Source organism: Lutra lutra, chromosome 8, assembly GCF_902655055.1.
Source record: "Lutra lutra chromosome 8, mLutLut1.2, whole genome shotgun sequence".
In the NCBI taxonomy this organism is placed as follows: Eukaryota; Metazoa; Chordata; class Mammalia; order Carnivora; family Mustelidae; genus Lutra; species Lutra lutra.
The window spans coordinates 12,493,488-12,516,734 of NC_062285.1; the positions used below are offsets into that span (position 1 = coordinate 12,493,488).

The 23,247-nt window shown below is 35.8% G+C and overlaps 1 protein-coding gene across 10 annotated transcripts in view; it reads left to right on the top strand.

The window, feature by feature from the left end:
- The window catches only part of WAC (WW domain containing adaptor with coiled-coil), an 86,179-nt gene that overhangs the window by 49,675 nt on the left and 13,257 nt on the right, over positions 1–23,247 (top strand). For 8 of the 10 annotated variants that reach the window (XM_047739434.1, XM_047739435.1, XM_047739438.1 and 5 more), the window contains exons 5-7: positions 5,069–5,184; positions 5,761–5,873; positions 10,126–10,434. In XM_047739434.1, the coding sequence (XP_047595390.1) occupies positions 5,069–5,184; positions 5,761–5,873; positions 10,126–10,434 (538 nt within the window). The remainder of the gene's footprint in view (positions 1–5,068; positions 5,185–5,760; positions 5,874–10,125; positions 10,435–23,247) is intronic. The other 2 variants (XM_047739439.1, XM_047739440.1) reach the window with 1 other exon arrangement.

Sequence of the window (23,247 nt, forward strand, 5' to 3'; positions counted from 1 at the left end):
GATTTCTAAGACTTGGGTTAAACGTGGTGAAATCAGAAAGAGTAAATAATGGGCAGATAGGTTTGATCTACCCAAATCATAAATGGTGTTAGGGGATTTCGTTTTGTGAATGGAAGCTGAAGACTGTTACCTGAATGGATTAGTATTATATGTTTTAAGAATCAGGATTTCCCTTTCTGTAAATTGCAGCTACAGGTATATAGTTAATCTCCAAGTAGTGGTCTTCTTATTATGATGTGCCCAGTGGGCATGACGCATGTATTATTTTATAAACTACAAATTTAATCTTACCTGAAAAGTTAGCTTTTGAACTTTTCTGCAGGTTGCTTACAAACTTTTTGTCTTTAAATCACTTCTAATGGAAGTTTTTGAGTAGTAAGTAAAACATAAAATTAGTTTTTTATCTGATTCTTTCATAACAAAAGAATAAAATAACAGGTGAAAATTAGAGAACTTAGGTCAACACATTTTAATCTAGGTTAAAATATGGAATAACTTTTTAAAAAAGTAGTTCTTTTTTTTCTCTTTGAAGTTTTCAGGTTTTAAATCTTGTTGTTGAAAGATCAGTAACAATTATTATCTAGTTAACATCTACACAGACATTTGGTTGTGTGGGTGATTTATATTTATCAGCTGTTGATAGTCAAGTTGAAGTTGCCTTATTTCCTCAGTATTAAGATTTTCACATTTATTGTGGTTTAACACAGAGCCTAGCCCATGATAACTATTTAGGAAAAGTTTTTTGAATGCCTCCTCCTCTCTAATCTAAATATAACAGGACTTGCAAACCTTATTTTAGGTTAATTATGCATATTTGTGATTTTTAAGAGACCTCTGAATTGCTTCATTTAGAAAAAAAATTTATTCCCATTTAAACACCTAACAGGTATCTTCCCCTTCTACATACCCACCAGTCTTGATTTGCTGGGAGATACTTCAGTCTCAGTTGACTTGGCATTTATAGTCCAGCTCCACTTGTTACCACATAAATATCTTCGTTTTTTGGAGCTTTTCAGATTGAGGATCTCAAGATTTATTTCTGTAACCAGTCTTTGCCGGAAGATACTCCACTTAATTTTAAAAAATCAGAAATTTATCAGAGCGCTCTTAGGACGCCACGAAATTCTTTATTACAATAATTGCCATCTTTGATGGTGATATTGTTAGTCAGCGAAGGGGCTCCTTATTAAAAATTAGTAACTTAATTCCAGGATTAACCATTCCTTTTCCAATGTTTCCCATGGGGAAGAAGTAGTAGGATTCTGTATTTTAAGAGAGAGAGAGCAGAAGGGGATACACTTTTAAGGAGAAAAGCACACCTAAAAGACATTTTGAACTGAAGGAGAGCAGATGGGTACCGCCATAACTGTTTATTAGTACTGTTCTTTCAGAGCAGTCATTTTCATACTTTTTGGTCTCAAGACCTCTGTCTGCATTCATAAAAATTGAGAGCTTTTGTTCATCTTTTATCCGTATTTACCATATTTAAAAATTAAACATTGGGGGGAGCACCTGGGTGACTCGGTCATTAAGCCTCTGCCTTCAGCAAAGGTCGTGATCTCAGGGTCCTGGGTTCGAGCCCTGCTCAGCAGGAAGCCTGCTTCTTCCTTTCCCATTTCCCCTGCTTTTTTTCCTCTCTGTCTCTGTGTTTGTCTCAAATAAATAAAATGTTTAAAAAAAAAATTAAACCTTGATAAATATGAGAGCCACTCAGGTGACTCAGTTGGTTAAGCATCTGCCTTTGGCTCAGGTCAGGATCCAGGGTCCTGGGATCAAGCCCTGCGTCGTGCTCTGTGCTAAGTGGGGAGCTTGTTTCTCCCTCTGCTCCTCCCCTTGCTTGTGTGTTTTGGGTGCTCGTGCTCTTACTGTCTCACTCACTCAAAATCTTTATAAAAACACCTTGAAAAATAATTTTTATAAAAATCAGATTTGTAAACCCTTTACATGTTAGCATATGTAATGTTTTTATGAAAAATTACTTTGTAAAATAATTATTATAATAATAATGTAAAATAATAACTTTGTAAAACAAAAAGATCTGGAGTATCTCTTTAATGTCTTCATAGGAGATACCTAGAGCTTCACAAGTGCTCTGCATTCAGTCTTCCCTGATAACAAATCCCCTTTCACAGCATCTGGGGAAATTCCACTCTGTTCTTGTGATAGAATGAGGAAGAAAAAGACAAAATCATTATAGTAGTATTACGAAAATAGTTTTGATCTTTTTTTTTTTTTTTTAATTTTTTTTTTTTTTTAAAGATTTTATTTATTTATTTGACAGAGAGAGAGAGATCACAAGCAGGCAGAGAGGCAGGCAGAGAGAGGGGAGGAAGCAGGCTCCCCGCAGAGCAGAGAGCCCGATGCGGGGCTCGATCCCAGGACCCTGAGATATGACCTGAGCCGAAGGCAGCGGCTTAACCACTGAGCCACCCAGGCGCCCCTAGTTTTGATCTTTTAAAATGATTTTGAGGTCCTTCAAGGGTTCCTGGACAACACTGGGAAAACTGTTGCCTCAATGCTTATGTTGGCAAATACATCAGGCCTAATTCAGAATATTTGAAGTGTTTGTAGGCCTTTTGGGGGTTTAGTTCTTAGTTGTAGATACTCCTTTTTTTTAATCAAATTTAATAACTTAAGATCTAATGTTTAACATGGTGATGATAGTTGGTAACACTATATTATGTGATTGAAATGGGCTGAGAGTGAAAAGTTCAAAATGTTTTCACAAAATCTGTGAGGTGGTGATGGATGTGTTAGCGAACCAGATAGGTGAAATCCTTTCAGTGTCAAAACATCACAGCATACACTAGTATCTTCCAATTTTGTCAACTATATATTCCAATAAAGTTGAAAATACATAATGAAGAAAAGTAGTAACACCTGTTGCACATCAGCATTTTGAAAAATTCCCCCTTACTGAAAGGGTTCCCTGCCCCCTTTACCTTTTTGGTGTGGATGGAAGTGGGGTGAGAAGATAAACTGAAGTTACCGGTATGTTATTTTAATGCTATACCCTGAAACACGTTTTGTTAAGTAAGACATTAACTTGTACTAATCTGAGATTTGGTGGGCAAAATCAGTGCAGTGTCATAGACCCATACCATTGAAGTTTCTGGTCCGTGAACTTTTAACTGTCCTGGAAGTTATGCCAGGATGTAAATTAACTGTCATCAAATAATAGACTGTTTACTTGAGCTGAAAAATTTTTTTTTCTTAAAGTGGGACTCTCGACGAGGGAAAGAGTATGTCAGTATATATTTTGATGCCTGCTCCTTACCTTCTTCAGAACAAGTCACAGAACCATCACTTTGAAGAGCACTGGTGTAGACCACTCTGCCCTACTCCGATGTCCTCTGTCCACCTGCCTCAGATCTTACTCTGTTTCTTCAGACCAAACTAGTAATCAGTCCCATAAAACCACTTTCCAAGGAAACCATATCTTTCAGATATATCCATAGAAATGTTCAGTTTATATAATAATTTAGGTACAAGGAGTGGTGAGTGGTGAAAGAGGACTTTTTGAATTTGACTTTCTGTGATTGGGTTTCTACAACTTCTGAAAACTAGAAGGATTGAGGATTAACTTTCCCCTGATATGAGGGTTTTGGATGCACAGGGCTGATTACCAGTCGTTTCATTATTTTGAGGTATAATCCCAAGAGCATAAATGTGGCAGAGTCTGCAATATCTTTTCATCTACCCTTAAATTATTGCAGCATTTTGAGAATTGGTATTGATTTGTTGGAAATAATGGGCATCCTGAAACCTAGGTATTTTGATCCTACCTTCTATCACCGGTTAGTTTTGTGACCTATAGCAAACTGGTACTTTTTGTGGGCTCTTTCTTACTTGGTAAAATTAAAGCTGAGTCAGCAGGGCATGAGAGTTCATTTCTTTCCTCAAGCTTGAGCCCAGAAGAGGTGTAGACTACCAAAGTAGAACATCATTTCAAGCTCATTTGAGAAAATAGTCAAGAAATTCATCCGCAAGTGTCCTTGGGAATCTACCAGGTTTCCTGGGCCTAGTGCACTTAACCTTTACACTTTTTAGATCAGTACCATGGAAATTGGGCCTTCTTCCAGATTTTTCTAATTTCTTTATAATTTTCCAGTACTTATAAAATACCTAAAAGAGAATGTAGCTGAGAGTTTTTGAAAGGCTGGTTTTTGTTACAGAGAAATGAGTGATGCTGCTGACCCATATATCATGTGAGAAGACAAGGTTTAGTTAACACTTGCCCCATCTCATGGATTTTGCTGGTGAAACAGATACTACACTTTTAATTAGCTTTGTGTTCATGGTTTTATTAATGTCGTGGTTTTTTTTTTCCACTAAGTAACAGTAAATACAGGGAGATTGTTCTCTGTTAATACTATATATGAGTACTGTTGTGCATAGTGAGTTTAGAACTGATGTGCTGTCGGGTCATCAAATCAGTTGTCTGTGGGTTTTTTATTTTTTTCTTACTTTTTACTTTTTACTTTTTTATTTATTTATTTTTTAAAAGATTTTATTTATTTGACAGAGAGAGAGATCACAAGTAGGCAGACAGTCAGGCAGAGAGAGAGGAGGAAGCAGGCTCCCCGCTGAGCAGAAAGCCCGATGCGGGACTCGATCCTAGGACCCTGAGATTATGACCTGAGCCGAAGGCAGTGGCTTAACCCACTGAGCCACCCAGGCGCCCCGTCTGTGGGTTTTTTTTAAACTCCCCCTCCCCATTGCCATGTGACTGGATTTCAGCAAGTAAAATTACTATAATGGAGAACTTCGGTAATGCTTTTCTGAAGTCAAGATGTTAATTTCACATTTCTCATTTTGTACCTAATAAACATATATCTTCTGTTTAATTTCACATTTTACAGGATTTTCCACTGTTCTTTTTTAAGGTGTTCATAGACTAAGGTCTCCTAAGATATATACATAGATAATTACATTCTAGATCTGGGTGTTTTTATTTAATGGTCTTTTCCCTTATGTGTGCTTTGAAAACCATTGACATTCTTGATGTTTCATATCAAGTGATTAAATGGTATTAATATTTTCTAATTTTTAAAAATGTATTTTTAAGCCTTATGATTCTGCAGATGACTGGTCTGAGCATATTAGCTCTTCTGGGAAAAAGTACTACTACAATTGTCGAACAGAAGTTTCACAGTGGGAAAAACCAAAAGAGTGGCTTGAAAGGTACTTGCTCTTACTCATTAAAAAATATTTCTTACTCTTGATTTTATAGCTTAACATCTTAGAACATTCTGAGTTTAGATTTCTTAACAGCGAAACTCATCATTCCCCTCTTTAATTGTAGTGGTTTTCTGTAATTACTTTTTACTTAAAAAACAAACAAAAAAAAAACAAAAAAAAGCTTGGACAGTTAAGCACCTGTCTATAAGGACCTTGTAAACCATCAATATATTTAAGATTTTAGATCAGCCTATACTTAGTGCATCTTCCTTATAATTTGTAGTAGAAATCTTCATAATTCTTAAAGTATAATAATATGTATCCTTCATATATGTAGGATTAATACTGGAGAGTTCTGGTTTTGGGGTAGATGACATTATAGATAATTGCTATAATATGATCATCACTGAGAAACGTTACTGTTTCGTTAGCCGTATCTTATGCACCAGTTGATATTATGGCTGTGTTCAGTTCTTTTATTTTCCATATACCATTTTATTGAGCATTTGACCAGAAAATTACATGTAAACTCATTGTACTTGATGTAATTTTTATGGGTTTACCTATGTTTATTTTTAGAGAACAGAGACAAAAAGAAGCAAACAAGATGGCAGTTAATAGCTTCCCAAAAGATAGGGATTACAGAAGGGAGGTGATGCAGGCAACAGCCACTAGTGGGTTTGCCAGTGGAAGTAAGTATTAATTTTTTTCTTTGAAACAACATGATGTTTGATTCACTCCTATAGTTCATATATTTGTATCTATATTCATAGATGTTTACATATGTAAAGTAAAATAATAGAAACAGGTTTCTTTTATGTTAGATATGTCTTCCTAACCTTGACCATTTTGTTTCCTGTAAAGAAAAAGGGTGCACAGAGGAATAGTACATATATGTATTCATCACTAAAAATGGCTATAATGCACTTGAATTGGTAGAAAATAAAATTTCATATTGTGGACTGACTTTTTTAAAAACAGGAGTTGTTTGGTTCCCCCCCCCCCCTTTTCCTGAATTGTGTCCTATTAAACTGGACCGAGAAATCCCTTCCAGAACGCACTGAATCTTTCAATCTAATAATTGAATTATAGTCACATACAGATAGTGACATCAGAGTGTCTGTTGGTGTTTTACGTTTATCAGTGAGAAACTTTTTATCATGATCATAGATCTAGATAACGTCTCCATGCTGCAGGCATACCTTAATGTTTTTTGAGGTCAGATTTTGTCTAAGTGGGACAATATGAGTAACATATATTTCTTACTTAATTCAAATTAAATTTGTATGTGAAGTTTTACTAAGCGTATTCCATTCCCCGTGACTTCCCTTGCCCAGAATAGAATTTAAATGCCACCGTAGAATTCTTAGGCTCTTTATCAGATGTTGAAACATTGAGAAGAATTTTTAAAGATGCGTTCAGGGAATTTTTGGACTTGGGCATTTGAATCTTCCTCCTATAACTTAAGTAGGGGCTGTATTTGGTCTCAGCAGGGGATACTGATTCTTTTGACAGAAAAAACTCCCAAGATGAAACAGATAGTAAAAGTGACATAGTTCTTCAGCACTGAATGTTTACGATATATTCCTTGGAATATTTAATTTTTTATATTAGTGAAATTGTGCTTAATTCTTAGAAAACAATGACTTAAAGTACTGAAATGAAGAAATTAAAACTATTGTATTTTGAGATGGAAGACTTGGGTTCCAGTTCCATTTTACTTAATATCTTAAGTAATTGTGATTTCTGGTAAGCAGTCAGAAATGAGGTAAAGGTTTTCCTCTCCAGGTTAAAAAAAAATAGCACCTAGCTTGTGGTCCTCCTGAACAAACTGCAGAGGGATATTAGGGGGTATGGAGGAGGAGTGGCAAATGGATGTAAAAATAATCACTTATATATTGGGCCATGCCTCTCATTTAGTGGGTCATGGTTCCCAGAGAGAAAAAAATAAGAGCCTAGTGTGTCTCCTTTATTCTTTCCAAAATATCCTGTCATTTAAGTCTCTTCACCTTTGAGGTAGAGTAAATGAAGGAAGTAATTAAAGATCTGATGGAAATATTGATGGAAATGAAAGTAGTATTTTTTTCTTTTTGCTAAACCATCTTTAAGGAAATAAAATCAGAGTTGTGTTTTTAAATAATTGTGTGCATATCTTTTTCTTTCAAAAATGAAGGTATTCCTTTTCCTTTTTCTTCATAATCTCAAAAGCGAGTCATGTTTGTTACTAAAATATAAGAGGGAACTTTCTGAATTCCATGAGCCAGGAGCATTTGGGGCGATAGACTTTTTCCTGTGTATATATAAATCTGTATAAAACGTATGTATGTGTTTTACATCAAAAATGGGATTGTATGTTACTGTTTTTAACCTTTTCTTTTCAGTAATATTTCAAGGAAATGTTTCTCTATCAGTTTAGAAATCCATATGTGTTATATTGCGTGGTTTTCCTTTTTTTGTTGTTGTTAAATGTGCCCTCATTTATAAATGATCCTCTATCCCTGGATACTTGAGTGGTTTCCACCCTTTTCCTACTGTCAGCAGGTGCTACGATTTCTATCTTTGCCCACTTACTACTTCCTTGGCCAAATTCCTAGAAGTGCAAGTGACAGATCAGTAGGTCTGTGTGTGTTGAACTACAGTCACATGTCTCACTTTTTCAGTTTTAAGTAATACTTAAGAAAATCTTAGCTATATTTCCTTTTATTTTTCCTTAATTGGTCAACTGAGTTAAATACTTAAGCATGGTAGTAATGAAGTCATTAAGCCATTTAAGTGCTTAACCTTTTCTATCCAAAAAGTGTTGGCAGAGTTTTCCATGTGTCCAATACATCATATTGGGTAAGACCCTAAAGCTTTGTAGTTTGTAACTGCCAATAAAAGGTGTGCTTGGGGGGGGGGGGGGTCCTGAAAGATTTTATATGTAAAGAGATAAACATAGAAAATTTATTTTTTGCTCTATAGAAAATAATGTTACCCAGAACTTGACATTGAAAACTTTATGGGTAAAATTTTTGATTTGGTATTATTGCCACTAGATTATTTTCACTGTCTTTAATTTGTGCCTCATAGAATGATTGTTCTGTGCTTAGAGAAGGGTTTCTCAACAGTAGCGCTAATGACATTTTGCTTTAAGTGATTCTGTGTTGTGGGTTGCCATCCTGTGACATAGGATGTAGAGACCATACCTGGCCTCTACATGTTAGAGGCCAATAGCACCCCTCCCCTCTCCTAATCATGACAGCCAAAAATGTCTCCAGGCATTTGCTAAATGTCTTTGTTGTGGGGGGTGTGCAGGTAGAGTCACTGCGTTAACTGTTTGGTCTAGAGTTGTGAATCATGGGAAGCTGTTGCAGCTACAGCTTTCTTCGTTCCTGTAATGCAGCTGCCATTTTTCTCCCCTAGAGCTTACAAGTGTTTGAAATAGTATCAGCTTTAGTTTTTATCTGAGTACATTTGATATTCTTTGACTCTAGTCATAGAGAACTGAGAGGGATTTTTTGTGGTGTGCAGGGAGTAAAAGTTTTTGGTAGTCAAGGGACAGGATTTGTGGCAGTTGGGCACGGTATGGTATTATTTCCATTTTATCGATCCCTAAACGTTTCTGTTGTAGCAGTATTCTTTTCAGGAAGAACTTGTAGAATAAAATTTAAGTTTCTTGTGCATGTAAATTGATAGTTTACCAATGAGTTAATATCATGCAATAGATGTTTGTATTCTATTGTGATAGTTCATTCTATTTGTTCATTTTTTTCTGTTAAGGTTAGTATATGTGTAATTTATAATACTGAATTTCATTTATTAAGTCAGAAGACTTGTGTTTTTATATAACAAGTTTTTTGGCGGTATCCAGTACATTTTGTTTAGTATAACGTGGGAGCTATGCACTGAATGTTTTGGAAACGGACTTGTAGTTTAAGCATACTTCCTTCTTTGTGCTGTCTTGGTCTCTAGACTCGGAGGAAACGTGAAATTGTGGAAAAAACAAAATACTCAACAGGGAGGGCATCCTTTGGCAATATTATTATTACGTATGTGCTTTTGAATCTTAAGATGTTTCTCTACTTGAAAGTTGTTTAATTTTTAGTTACTGAATAGATTATTACAGTTTTGGCTAGAGATTTTGATAAATATAAATTTTATCATGATTATTGAAATTTTCCTTATACTCTTTTTGGAAGCAGAAGTACTTGAGGTTTAAATATTTCTCTGTGACTTTAAATTGGAAGAGGATGTTTTTAATGTAAATGGTAATAGCCAGTAGATTTTTTGACTGTGCTGCCAGATGTAGGCTTTCTGTTTTCAGCTAGCATTTTCTGTAACTTGAGGTTACAACTAACTGATATTGTTAGCATTATCAAAAATATGAACTGGTTTACTTACTGAATGCACAGTTCATCATAAATTCAGCCATCCCAAAATGAGGTCATTTAAGCCCCAGCACAAACTACTTTCAATTAGCTACTTTAGTATTATGAGAAATCAGGCTAATAAAGCTAATACTCCTTTGCAGTTGAACCACTGTGGATAATTCAGTTATTAGAATCCATGGTCCATATTTTATAAGAATGGACCATTTCCTTTTGATATTTTTAAAATACTTGGAAAAATTTTCATTTGAGTAAAATGTTACAACTCCATATATTGATGTATTTTTTCATTGTTTTGTTTGAACTGTGGTGTGGTTCTAAAGAATCCTCCTAAATCAGTAGCCCATTTGAAATCTGAGTATAGATTACTTAGAGTTGAACTAAAAATCCTCTTTCAGTATTTGGATATTTCTGTGCTGGTGGTAAAACTGCAGATACTAACTGGGCTTGCAGTTTTATAACAAGATACAAGTATGTTGCTAAATTAGCTGATGTTAAAGACAGGATTCTAACGTAATCTTTTTTCTTCCCCCCTTCTGTCATTCCAACATCTCTTTTTTCGAACTGTGAACTAAAGTGGAAGACAAGCATTCCAGTGATGCCAGTAGTTTGCTCCCACAGAATATTTTGTCTCAAACAAGCAGACACAATGACAGAGACTACAGACTGCCAAGAGCAGAGACTCACAGTAGTTCTACGCCAGTACAGCACCCCATCAAACCAGTGGTTCATCCAACTGCTACCCCAAGCACTCTTCCTTCTAGTCCATTTACGCTACAGTCTGATCACCAGCCAAAGAAATCATTTGATGCTAATGGAGCATCTACTTTATCAAAACTGCCTACACCCACATCTTCTGTCCCTGCACAGAAAACAGAAAGAAAAGGTATGCCATTATTACTAGATGCTGCACGTCTTGAACTATAGTTTTTGAGTTTTTTATTATATTACATTATCTCCATTAGCTTGAATAAGACTCTTAATTATAAATTCTCTTTAAAAGTCTTTCAGAATGTTACTGCATAGATTTAGGCCTAGAGTTAGCCATATTTAGATTTTTTTCTTAATTTTTAATTATGAAGCCTTAGAACTGTTTTTTGCCTTTGACACTTGGAAGTCAGGTGCTTAATTTATAACAGTAATGGCTTAACTAACTCAAAAGACTGTCCCTTCATATTTGTACAAAGTAATTTTTAGTTTTTGTGGTAATTATCTTGATGGTTTAGTTTAGATATTGTCTCAATTTTCTGTTAATTAAAATTTGATATGAATAGAGACATTTTAAACTTGTTATCTCTGCATAACATGCAACTATTGCTTTCAGTTTGTGAATTAAGAAAACTCTATCCTAGGCTTCAAGGTAGAGTCTTAATGTCTGAATTAGAACTTAAATCTGAAGAGGAGTTAACTTCGTAACTCAAAATTGTGTTTATCCAGCTCAGTGCCGATAACTGTAGCTTGTTAAAAGAGAGAAAAATAGTGGCAACAACTGCTTTATGAGGTGACACATAACAGAAGCAGACTGATGAAATAAGTATATTTGCATAGACCACTCACAGTTCCAAACTTAACACATTATAATGTGTTTTAAGAAATTAAGGGGAAAAAAATTGAGGAAGTTAAAAGGCAATAAGTAAATAAATTATGGGCAGACCCATTAGCGGACTAATTAGCAGATTAGCATCAGTAAACATTGAGAAACTTTTAAATGTCCTGTCGGTTTAGGAGATGCCATAGGGATCTAATGAGTCTTTAAGCTTTTAATCTATTGTCTGATTCATTATTTCACATTGATTTAATTTGCTGACAAAGAGTTCTCATAATTAGATTCCTTCTGCTTCTCTTTTTCTTTTATGCATTTTATTTGAATATCTTCTGTAGTCCTCATTACATATTAAGCTACATACTTTTATCTACAGTGCTTAAATACATTATAAACAGGTTGTTCCAAATGTTGTCAGATTCCCCTAATATCCTATTTACCCTGATGCAGAATTAGTATTGTAAAGAGAAGGCTTGAGTGATGAAATGTAAATTAATGCAGTAATTGTTAATGTGGTAGTACTTTCTAAAGGATGTTAATGGTTCTTCAACTTTCAAAATTTTGATTATTTGGTCACAGAAATTTATTTTATTATTTATTTATTTATTTATTTATTTAAGTTTGTATTTATTTGACAGAGATCACAAGTAGGCAGAGAGAGAGAAGGGGAAGCAGGCTCCTTGCTGAGTAGAGAGCCTGATGTAGGGCTCCATCCCAGGACCTTGGGATCATGACTGGAGCCAAAGGCAAAGGCTTTAACCCACTGAGCCACCCAGGTGCCCCTGGAAATTTATTTTAAAATCCTGGTCAGTTAATAAAAAAAATCAGATGGCCTTTAAAAAGTCTTTATCTCATTTCATCTCTTGTTCACTTAACTCTTAGCTTTACCTCCTTTTTGAAATTCTTTTCCCTGGCTTCTGGGATATTGCTAGCCTTCTTTTCCTATTTCTCTTCTTGCCCCTTAAATACCAGTATTGTTCAGCCTTTTACTGTGTTTTGTTCTTTTTTTTTTCTGGCTCAGCATGTTCTCTTTCACTGGGCAGTCTTGTCTACAAAAGTGACTCCCAGATCTTTATTTCTAACTCTTAACATGTATCTGTTTCCTTTCCGTAGGCATTTGATAGGTCCCAAATTCCTCCCTTTCCCCACAACTTACTCTCAGGTTCTCAGTACAGAACTACACTATCCTCCCAACTCTTGTTTTTCAGCATTTGTCCCTACCTATCAATAAATCTTGGATTCTGCCTTCTGTATCTTAATGTGTATATATATCCTTTCTCTGGATATTGTCATTACCATTATTGAAACTCAGGGCCTCTCTCTTGAAATAACCTGATAACTGCTCTGCTTCCTTCTACCCAGACTATTCAGTTACAGTGGCATCATTATAAAATATATGTTGGGTTGTGTTTTTTCCCTTTTAATAGTTTTCCATTATCCACAGGATAAAGTCCATACGTACTTCTTAGTAAGATTATAGCAAGTACTTGACCGTTTGGTTGCGGCCTTTCTGACTAGCTTGATCTTCAGCATTCCACTCTTATATTCCTTATAATTCATCTTTGCAAAGCTGTACATTTCTTTGGGCATGTTGTATTCGTTCTTGTTTTGAGCCTTTGCTGAAAAGGACATGTTCTTTCTTCCATTCTGTTGAACTCAGTACTCTTTCTTTAAGAGCCAGCCCTAATGTCCTTGGGTTCTCAGTGTCCGTTAACCTCTCCTGTATTTGTTTGTTATAGCACTTACCAAATTATAATTTTAGTTCATTTAATTAAACTGTTTACAGTTAGGTGTTAATTACATGTTGAACTTAGTTAGCTTTCTACCTTCTCCCTCCATTCTTCAAATCCGTTCCTGACAGACTTTTTAAATACTATTAAAAATTAACTATATACCAGGCTTGGTGCTAAGTATATACTATATATTTTAGTTTATTTCTTAAAATAACATTGTAAGGGATGGTAGTGTATCTCTTAGATAAGGACCTGAACATTGCCACTGTTAGATGGTAGAGGCAGCTTCTCCAGAATTCATGTTCTCGCCATAAAACTGTAGATAATGAAGACCTAAATCTATATTAATTTGGACTCCCAGAAATTCAGAATTCCTAACAGATGAGTCATTTTTAATTCTACGAAGTATGTTTGCTAATCCCAAACTTTATCTGAAACTTCTGTATATAATAATTTTAAACAGGAAAAGACTGGATTACCTTGCAATTGACTATTGAAATAGGGAAAATTGTATAGTCTTTCTGAGTACTCCTTATATGTCAATGAAGGCAATATTATTTTTTTAAATAAATTGTATAACAATTCAGATCTTTCAGATTATTTACCAGTTAGTCTAAATTTATGAAGTGTCCATTAATTTGAAATATGTTTTTTTCCTCAGTGGAGACATTCATGTTATTCAAGTTAAGCTTCCTATTGACTCTTTTCATCAATACAGTGATTTCCTTGTTTGATTTTTCCTTAACAGCTAATTTATATTAAAATGTTGATGGTTAGGTAAGATCAGACTCTTCAGACTTTTGGTTGTAAATGCTAATAGTATATAGCTAAGCTCTATCTGGGGCTGTTAGTGGTAGGATGCTATAATAAATAATATGAGAGCAAGATCTTTGTCATTGTGTACCATTGCTCTGTCCCTAGTTGTTGACAGAATAACAAGTAGTAAGTACTTGTTGTAGATGGATAAATAACTGAAAGAATGGTAATAAGTGTATTAAGGGATTGGGGAAGCACCTGCAGAGGTCATGGTTTTAAAAATGTATTTGGAGAAAAAGAAGAGTATTATTTGTTGTGAAGCTAATTAAAGGATACCAATGGTAGATTTAGATCTGTTTAATGCCAGTGTGCCTTAAAAGAAAAAGAACCTGAGATAAATTCAGTCTGTGCTTGCTAGAAGAGAGTGTGTAGAATCTGAAGCTCTGGTTTGGTAGGGAACAATCCTGGTGTTAGGTAGGGTGAAATGAGGTCAGTTATCTTTTAGATCTGTATTTGTTGTTAGGGTAACATTTGTACATCTATTGGCAAGGTTACTCTATTGGACAACCAACCATGAAACAAAGTAATAGGGACAGTGATGTGCTTAAAAACCTAAAACATGGGGCGCCTGGGTGGCTCAGTGGGTTGGGCTGCTGCCTTCGGCTCAGGTCATGATCTCAGGGTCCTGGGATCGAGCCCCGAATCGGGCTCTCTGCTCAGCAGGGAGCCTGCTTCCTCCTCTCTCTCTGCCTGCCTCTCTGCCTGCTTGTGATCTCTGTCAAATAATAAAATCATTAAAAAAAAAAAAAAGACCTAAAACATGTTTTCTATCAGTTGGCATCCTGTTAACCATTCTTTTTTTTTTTTCCCCCAAAGATTGATTTAGAGAGCATGAGAGGAGGAGTATGAGAGGGAGAGAGAGAGGGAATCTCCAGAAGACTTTGCGCATAGCTCAGAGCCTGATGAGGGGCTTAATCTCATGACCCTGAGATCATGACCTGAGCTGAAACCAGGAGTCAGGAAGCTAAAAACCATCTGAGCCATCCAGGTGTATCTGCCTCCCCTTTTCTTCCATTAACCATTCTAAATTGTTAGTACTCTGCCCTCCCTCCCAGATTCATGAAATGACAAAAAAGCGAGAGACCATCACTTTGGCCAGTTAACTGCCAGAGTCAGAAGAGTTTGATGACCTTAATTAGGAAGTTTCTTATTTAGTAATTTAGAATTATGATTTATTAGCATAGATAAACTTGAAAAGTAAAGCAAAATAACTAAAGAAGCAAACCTATTCGGTGATTTATGCTAATCTTCTAAGGGCTAGCATGTATCTTAAATATTTGAGTGGTTACATAGTTCCACCCTCAACCTAATAGGAGGGGGGATTAGTCATTCATTAGCATGAGGTGTGAGTTAATCACTTGGAAGAAGCTTACCTTTTATGTTTTGATAGTATCTGTAGATTTGAATGAACTTGAGGACTTAAGTATGCATTCCGGCAGTAGCCTTTTACAGCCAGTCTAGAAGGTCATTAACTAGGTTTAGTGGGCCACGTTCAGCCCTCCTTCCGTTCAGCCCTCCTCTGTTGCTTTGCTTTATAGTAATTTTATGTTTACTAAGCATGAAAAATTAGGAAAACTGGCCGCAGAGTTAGTCACTTGAATTTTGTTAAATAACCAAATACCTTCAAGGAAGAATTTAGTTTGTTTTAGTAAGTTTAAAATAAAGTCATGTTAGTCAACCTAATGGCACTTTGAACAATGAGACATGGGAAATAGCTGTGATTGAAAAAAATATTAGAAAATACTGTTTATAATTTGAGGGGTAGGGGAGGGCTTTTGAAATCAAGACCTAAATATATTTGCCTTTTAAAAACATGTTGATAGATTTGAATACATAAGACATTTAAAACTCTCTGACAGAGATAAGGTTTGAAAGACACATCTCAAATTGGTAGAACATAACTTGTAACATACATAACAGTATGTTAAGGATACATTAAGAATACATCAGAACAATAGGAAAAAGTACAGTAGAAAAATGAGCAACAGATATAAATAAGCGGTTATGGAAGAGGAATTTAAGGTTGTCAGCCTTAGTTTACAGCTATAAAAATTAACTCAAGGGGTGCCTGGGTGGCTCAGTGGGTTAAGCCACTGCCTTCGGCTCAGGTCATGATCTCAGGGTCCTGGGATCGAGCCCCGCATCGGGCTCTCTGCTCAGCAGGGAGCCTGCTTCCTCCTCTCTCTCTGCCTGCCTGCCCCTCTGCCTGCTTGTGATCTCTGTCAAATAAATAAAATAAAATCTTTAAAAATTAACTCAAAAATGGATCAAAGACCTAAACTTAGCAGCTAAAACTATAAAACTCTCAGAAGAAAACAGGTGAAAATTTTTATGACATTGAATTTGGTTGTGATTTCATAGGTGTGACACAAAAAGCACAGGCAACAAAGGAAAAAAATAGATGAACTGGACCATCAGAATTCAAAACCTGTATCAGAGAACTCTAGAGGGAAAAGACAACCCACCGAGTGATAGGAAATAAACTGTAAATCCTTATCTGTTAAGGGATGATATCCATATATATGAAATCCTATAACTGAACAATTAAGTGAAACCACCTAGTTAAAAAAGGCCAAAGGACTTGAAAGACATTTTCTCTAAGGCCTGGCAGTAAGCACATGAAAAGGGTTAAATCATCAGGGAAGGCAAATCAAAACTAAATAAAACAACAGTTCACCCCCTTGGGATGACTATTAAAAAATAGCAATGAAAATAAGAGTTTTTGAGGATGTTAGACCCCTAGTACGTTGCTTGTAGGAGTGCAAAAATGGTGCAGCTCTTACGGAATACAGTTTAGCAGTTCCTCAAACCTGAAACAGAATTGCTGTTCTTTGCCTAGGTGTATAACCAAAAGAAAGGGAATCAAACAGGTGTTAATAACACTGATGTTTGTACCGGTGTTATTTACAGTAGCCCAATGGTGGAAACAGTCCCAAGTGTCCATCACCTGATAGACAATAAATAAATAAAACGTGTTAGACATGTAATATTACTCAGCCTTAAAAAGGAATTAGAGAGGTACCTGGGTGGCTGAGTGGGTTAAAGCCTCTGCCTTCAACTCAGGTCATAATCCCAGGGTTCTGGGATCGAGCCCTACCTACATCGGGCTCTCTGCCGGCGGGGAGCCTGCTTCCCTTCCTCTCTCTCTGCCTGCATCTCTGCCTACTTGTGATCTCTGTCTGTCAAGTAAATAAATGAAATCTTTAAAAAAACAAAAGGGATTAGATTCTCACACATGCTGCTGCAACATAGTGAACCTTGAAGACCTTAGTATAAGTGAGCCAGACAAAAGGACAGATGTGATTCCACTTAATATGCAATACTTAAAATGGGCAGATTAGTAGAGACAAAAAGAATAGTAGCTACTAGGGCATGGGATGATGAGGAACCCTTCTTTAATTGGTTATAGAGTTTCTGTTTGGAGAGATAGAAAAAATTTGAGATAGATGGTGGTGAAATATTTGCACGATAATGTATAAATATTTAATGCCCCTGAGTTGTAAACCTGGAACTGGTTAAAATGGTAAGTTTTATGACCTGTATCAGAGCACAGGGGAAAAAACTTTAAACAGAAATATTATCAATGTATACTGGAAATTAAGATTAAAATAAGATTTTTCTCCCTTAAGATTAGCGACTTACGAATTGAATATGGGGAAGCACAATTGGTGGGAGTAAGTTGGTTAATCTGTTAATAAAATTGGTTAATAAAATTTGTTAAAAAGTTTCAAAATACGTTTATCCTTTATATGTATTACCATAAAGATTTCCTCGGTTGAACAAAAAGTAGGTTGTAGAAATACATCTTAATATATTTTACATCAGCACCATACTTACATATCTTTGTAAATGCATAGTAAAGATTCTGGGTGGATATATGATTTAATGTATTCATGAATTAACAAATTAAAAATAAATGAAAGTCACATTATATACCAGGTGCTGTCACCTAGCTACCTTATTACAGTTATTTCCTACATTGAAATACTTCTTTCCTTTGTAACTTCTCCATATCCTAATCGTCAGTGTAACATCACTACTACAAAATAGAACAAAACAGACTGGCCTTGTTGTGCCAGTGGTTTGAGCTTTGTTCACATGTCGCTTTGAGTATTACAGCAACTGTCTAAGCATCAGAGGAAATTATGATTGGAAACGCAATATGGTATTTGTCTACTCTTTTAAGTGCAATGTCTTTTTTTTTTTTTTTTAATCTTACTGTAGATCTAAAAGGAATTATTTGGCATACCAGAAAAATGTAGGTCAGAAATAGATTTTGACTTTGGTTTATACTCTTGGATACTTTGAATGGTGCCTAGAGTTAGAAGAGGTAAATAGTACTTTAAACGTTAAAGAGTCAGAGTATATTAACAGATTTCTATTTGAGTTATATGTGAAGTTTAGTCTTTGGTACTTTACGCCCCCTACTGGTAAGCATTGGAAATGTGAATGAATAATTGTATTTACAAGCCTAAAGGGACAGTTTTGTTAAAGCATTTATTAAAAAAATCAGAGGATAACATTTTAAAGCTCATATGAAAGAGTTGGTTTAGAGGTCTGTAAGTCTTAGAAATGTCAGATGTGAAAGTGACTTAGTTTAAGTTTAAAAAGGTTAGGGGAAGAGACTGAAAAACTGCTCAAAGGAAGCTAGTGTTTTTTTTTTAATACTTGGGAAAGTTTGCGTTTAAGGAATGAGACTGGAGGATGGTATTCTTTAAAAGTGGAAGAGCCTATAGATATGGCTTTGTAATACTACATTTATTACCTTATATATACTTAATTGTCTTTAACTGTTTTCAAAGGTCCAAGTTCTTATTTTTTAATACTTAGTTTGATACAAATTTGTATAAGCATGTTTAGTATGTTAGCCTGCCTTCTTAACGGATTCCAGATCAAGAGGTTTCAGATAAATAGAATTGTTAATTAAAATTAAACATACAGAAAAGTTTATTTGATGACTGTTTTTTATTTATTCCACATAGTTCTGTTTCCTTTCTGTGTTTTTTAAAAAAAGAAGGGAGGTTTAGTATTTTGCAAGATTATTTAAAGTAAGCCTACATCAATTAAATTTATCTCTAAGACTATATACATTTACCTTTATGAAAATAGCATAAAGTAAGCTGTTAATTGTCTGTTTGTCAGTTATTTATGGATGGAGACCTTAGGCTTTCCTCCCCATTATCATAAAGTTCCAAACCTACAGGTTAAGAGGGAGAGCACGTGTACATGAACCTGGGCCTTTATTGCAGAATTGGGCACCCATTCAACAAAGAACAACAAGTAAATGTTGATGCCGTCTTGGTGCCAAGTCCTGTTTTGTACCAGGGGTACAGAGGGAGATAACAACAGAATCCCTCTCCTGAAGAAATTCAAGTTCTAATAGAATGGGAAGATAAACTATATAATAGAAGATGCGGGACAATGTAATACACCTGTGTTAAGGCACCCAGAACACAGAGGAGAGGTACCCAACCAATACCTTTCTTTTGTTAAATATATATATATATTTTTTTAAATTTGATTTATTCATTTGACAGAGACACGGTGAGAAAGGGAACACAAGCAGGGCTAATGGGAGAGGGAGAAGCAGGCGTCCCGCTGAGCCAGAGCCCGATGTGGGGCTGGATCCCAGGACCCTGGGATCATGACCTGAGCCAAAGGCAGATGTTTAACGACTGAGCCACCCAGGCGCCCCCTTTTGTAATATTGTAATGGTAAAACTAACACTGCCGATTAGCATTTTATATTTATATTAATTCTTAAACTCAATATGTTGTTCTCAGTTACACATGTAGATTGAGGTAAGTAATAGGTAAAATGTTTAACATGTAACATGCTTTGGAAGGGCATTTGTATGGATGTGTCTTCTAGGGAAACGAGGTGAGTGGAGCCATTATTTAAAATAGTGTGGAAGTTCTTCTGTGAAGAATCTAAAAAAACCAAACTTACAGAGCCCAGATTGGTGGTTGCCTGGGGCAAAATGAGTGAATGAAGTCAGAAGGTACAAACTTCCAGTTAAAAAATAAAGCATGGAAATGTGATGTCCAGTCTGGCAACTATGTGGTTAATAATTCTGTTGCATATTCAAAAGTTGATTAGAGAATAAATCTTGGAAGTTCTCATCACAAGAAAAAGAATTACGTGACTGTGTTGGGTGATTATTTTGCAGTATATACAGATAACAGTGCTGAACACCTGAAACTGATAATAGTAATTGTATGTCAGTTATACCTCAATAAGAAAATAGTATGCTGAAGACCTCCCTTGGAAAAATGATACAGCACTTTCCTGTCTTGGAGCTTATCATAATTTCACTCACTCCTGTATGTTTGTGCTGTGCTGCTTTATTTTGGTTTTGTTTCCTTTGGTTTTTAAAGTTAAAAGCAGGGCGCCTGGGTGGCTCAGTGGGTTAAAGCCTCTGCCTTCGGCTCAGGTCATGATCCCAGGGTCCTGGGATCGAGCCCCACATGGGGCTCTCTGCTCAGCAGGGAGCCTGCTTCCCTTCCTCTCTCTCTGCCTGCCTCTCTGCCTACTTGTGATATCTGTCTGTCAAATAAATAAATAAAATCTTAAATAAATAAATAAATAAAGTTAAAAGCAACCTTGGAATCTCTATAATCTGTTTTTCAGAAATCAGTAAGGGATGTCAGAATCACCCATAGAATTTTTACAAGTTGAGCATATGCTTGGGCCTCCACAGGTTCATTAGGAGTGGAGCCCAGGTATCTGTTGTTTTGTTTCGTTTATAGATGATTCTAATACACATTCTGTTGAAAACTAATAATCACAATCAGACCTTTTAATAGAAAAATTCTGGCATTTAGATAAAGATGTTACCTGTTAAGGGTCTCACAGGTAGTATGTAGTATCAGCTGGTTTCCTACTAGTCAACAGTGATATTCTCTAAGAAAACGTCAAAGGAAACTTCTCCTGAGAGTGAATAAACTAGGAGTTAAGGATACTTAGTATTTGTTACTTTATTTCTTTATGGTGATAAGTATTTTCTATTGGGTATTTCCTTTTCTTGGATTGGAGGGCAACACTGAAGAGTTCTTAAGCTCTGCTAATTTTTGAAATCTTTGGGTAGATTTAGCAGCATCAAAGTACATTTGAAAACAGTTAAACCTTCTCCCAACTCCTATCATTAAAAACAGAAGAAAGCCACAATAAAAATAACAAAAAGAGTAACGATCATTTCAAAGGTATGTAAGTACTAATTTGATTGTTCATGCAGAAAGTAAAAATACAGAACTACTTTCATTTTTAAAATTTTTTAAATTATTTATTTGACAGATATCGCAAGTAGGCAGAGAGGCAGGCAGAGAGTGGGAGGGGGTGAAGCATGCTCCCTGCTGAGCAGAGAAGCCCAGTGTGGGGCTCCATCCCAGGACCCTGAGATCATGACCTGAGCCGAAGGCAGAAGCTTAACCAACTGAGCCACCCAGGTGCCCCAGAACTTCTTTCAGTTTAAACATTAATTAAAAATGCCCCTAAGCTGTATATCCCCTAAGCTGACCCTTAAGGAATATGATCCTGGAGAAAACTCATACTGTCATCTGTAATTACCCCATAAAATGCAATAACTGACAGGTTCACTTAGGGAAAATCTTACGTCATTCAAGTTTCGGTATACTTCTCTGAATCCAGGACAGCAAAGTTGAACATACCAGAGGTCTGCCTGAATAATCTACCTTTGAAATGCGTGATTTACAAAAATTAAAATGTCTTAGACTTTATGAGTTTTGATCGTAGTTGATAAACATAGCCATGAAATATATTTTAAAGCAGCTGTGAGGTCCATACTTCAGAGAGCTGTTGACCCTAGTTCTTTGATTACCGTGGTGATATAAAAAGACTGATATCCCTCTCTACTAAGTTTGCTAGTAATTCCCAGCTTTGTGGGGATGTGAAGATTAATGAATGTTTAGTTCTTAGAATTGGAAATGAAGATTTACAGTTATTAGGTAGCAGTCTAATACTCAGATGCAGTGTTCCTGGAACTTTCATACATAATGCAGTTTTAATTCGGGTTATATAATGTATATTTGAACTTGAAATCTTCAAGAAATGGTTGCATATGAGAAATTTAAAGATACTTTAGCAGATCTTCATACTTAGTCTTTGGGCCAGTATTGTAAGAATATATATGAACATTAGTTGAGTCTTAATGTTTTTACCCAGAGGTTCTCTGTTTCTCCTTTTTTTTTTTTTTTTCCATTAAAGTTACTGTATTAGTAAAATTCCGTGGTATGAAAATAGTTAAGTGTTCATCTTTCTGTTGGTGGACATTTAGTTTGTTTATAGTTTTGTGTTAAAATCAAAACAAGCAGGGGTACCTGGGTTGCCCAGTTAAGCCTTTGCCTTTAGCTCAGGTCATGATCTCAGAGTCCTGGGATCAAGCTCAGCATGAGGCTATCTGCTCAGCAGGGAGCTTGCTTCCTCCCTCTCTCTGCCTGCCTCTCAGTGTACTTGTGATCTCTCTCTCTCTCTCTCTCTCTCTCAAATCTTTAAAAAAATAAAAAGCATACTATTATAAAAATTGTTGAATGTTTCTCCCAATTTATATACATCATAGTTTCACTAAGGGGAAATACTGGGTCATCGAGTGTTTGCATCTCCTAATTTCTTAGTTAATGCCAACTCACTCTCCTGTGTGGTCTATCAGTTTAGTCTCCACCAGAAATGTTAAGTTCCTGTTACACCTTTCTAATTTTTGGTGGTGTCAGATTTTAAAAAATTTCTCTCACTCTGGTGAGCATAAAAGGATATCCTCTTGATTTAAATTTGCATTTTCCTGATTATCAGTGAAGTTGATCATCTTCTGTGATTTTTTTTTTTTTTTAAGATTTTATTTGAGAGAGAGCAAGAAAGAGAACAGGAGAAGGGAAAGGGTCAGAGGAAGGGGGGCAGACTCCTGCCGAGCAGGGAGCCCGATGTGGCACTCGATCCTGGGACTCCAGGATCATGACCTGAGCCAAAGGCAGTTGCTTAACCAACTGAGCCACCCAGGTGCCCCATCTTATGTGATTTTTTAAAACCATTCAGGTCTCTTCTATGAAATGTCTTTATTTCATGCCCCCCCCCCCTTTTCGTTTTTCTGCAGAATACGTTGTATTTTCTGATTGATAGGAGTTCCTTAAGAGTACTTTGGTTGTCAGTGATTTGAATGTGAGGTTTGCTTTTTGTGAATTTCCTGCATACCTTCCTGTTTTCATCTCCTAGTTGTAAAGACTTCTGAACATAGGTGTAGAAGTTAAATCTACATTAAATTGGTTTTGTTTTAAATGTAAGTTTTTATACGGGCAAGACACATTTCACTAGCTGTGTTCTTTTTCTTTATGAGTTTCAGGACTATACTAGCCCTTACCTTTTTCAAATGAGTGAACAGAATCCGTTTGTCACATGCTGCCAGAACTGCCGCTGAGGTTTTGATCACGATTGTGTTGACTCTGTATACATAATTTGCAGTGAGAGGTTTCAAATAATGTTAATTTTCCATACATGTTTTACACTTTTTTTTATTTCTAAATACTGAATATAGAGTATCATGGGTGGGGTTGCTATTTAAAAAGGATCCTTTTTAGTGCCAGTAATTTTTAAATGCTAC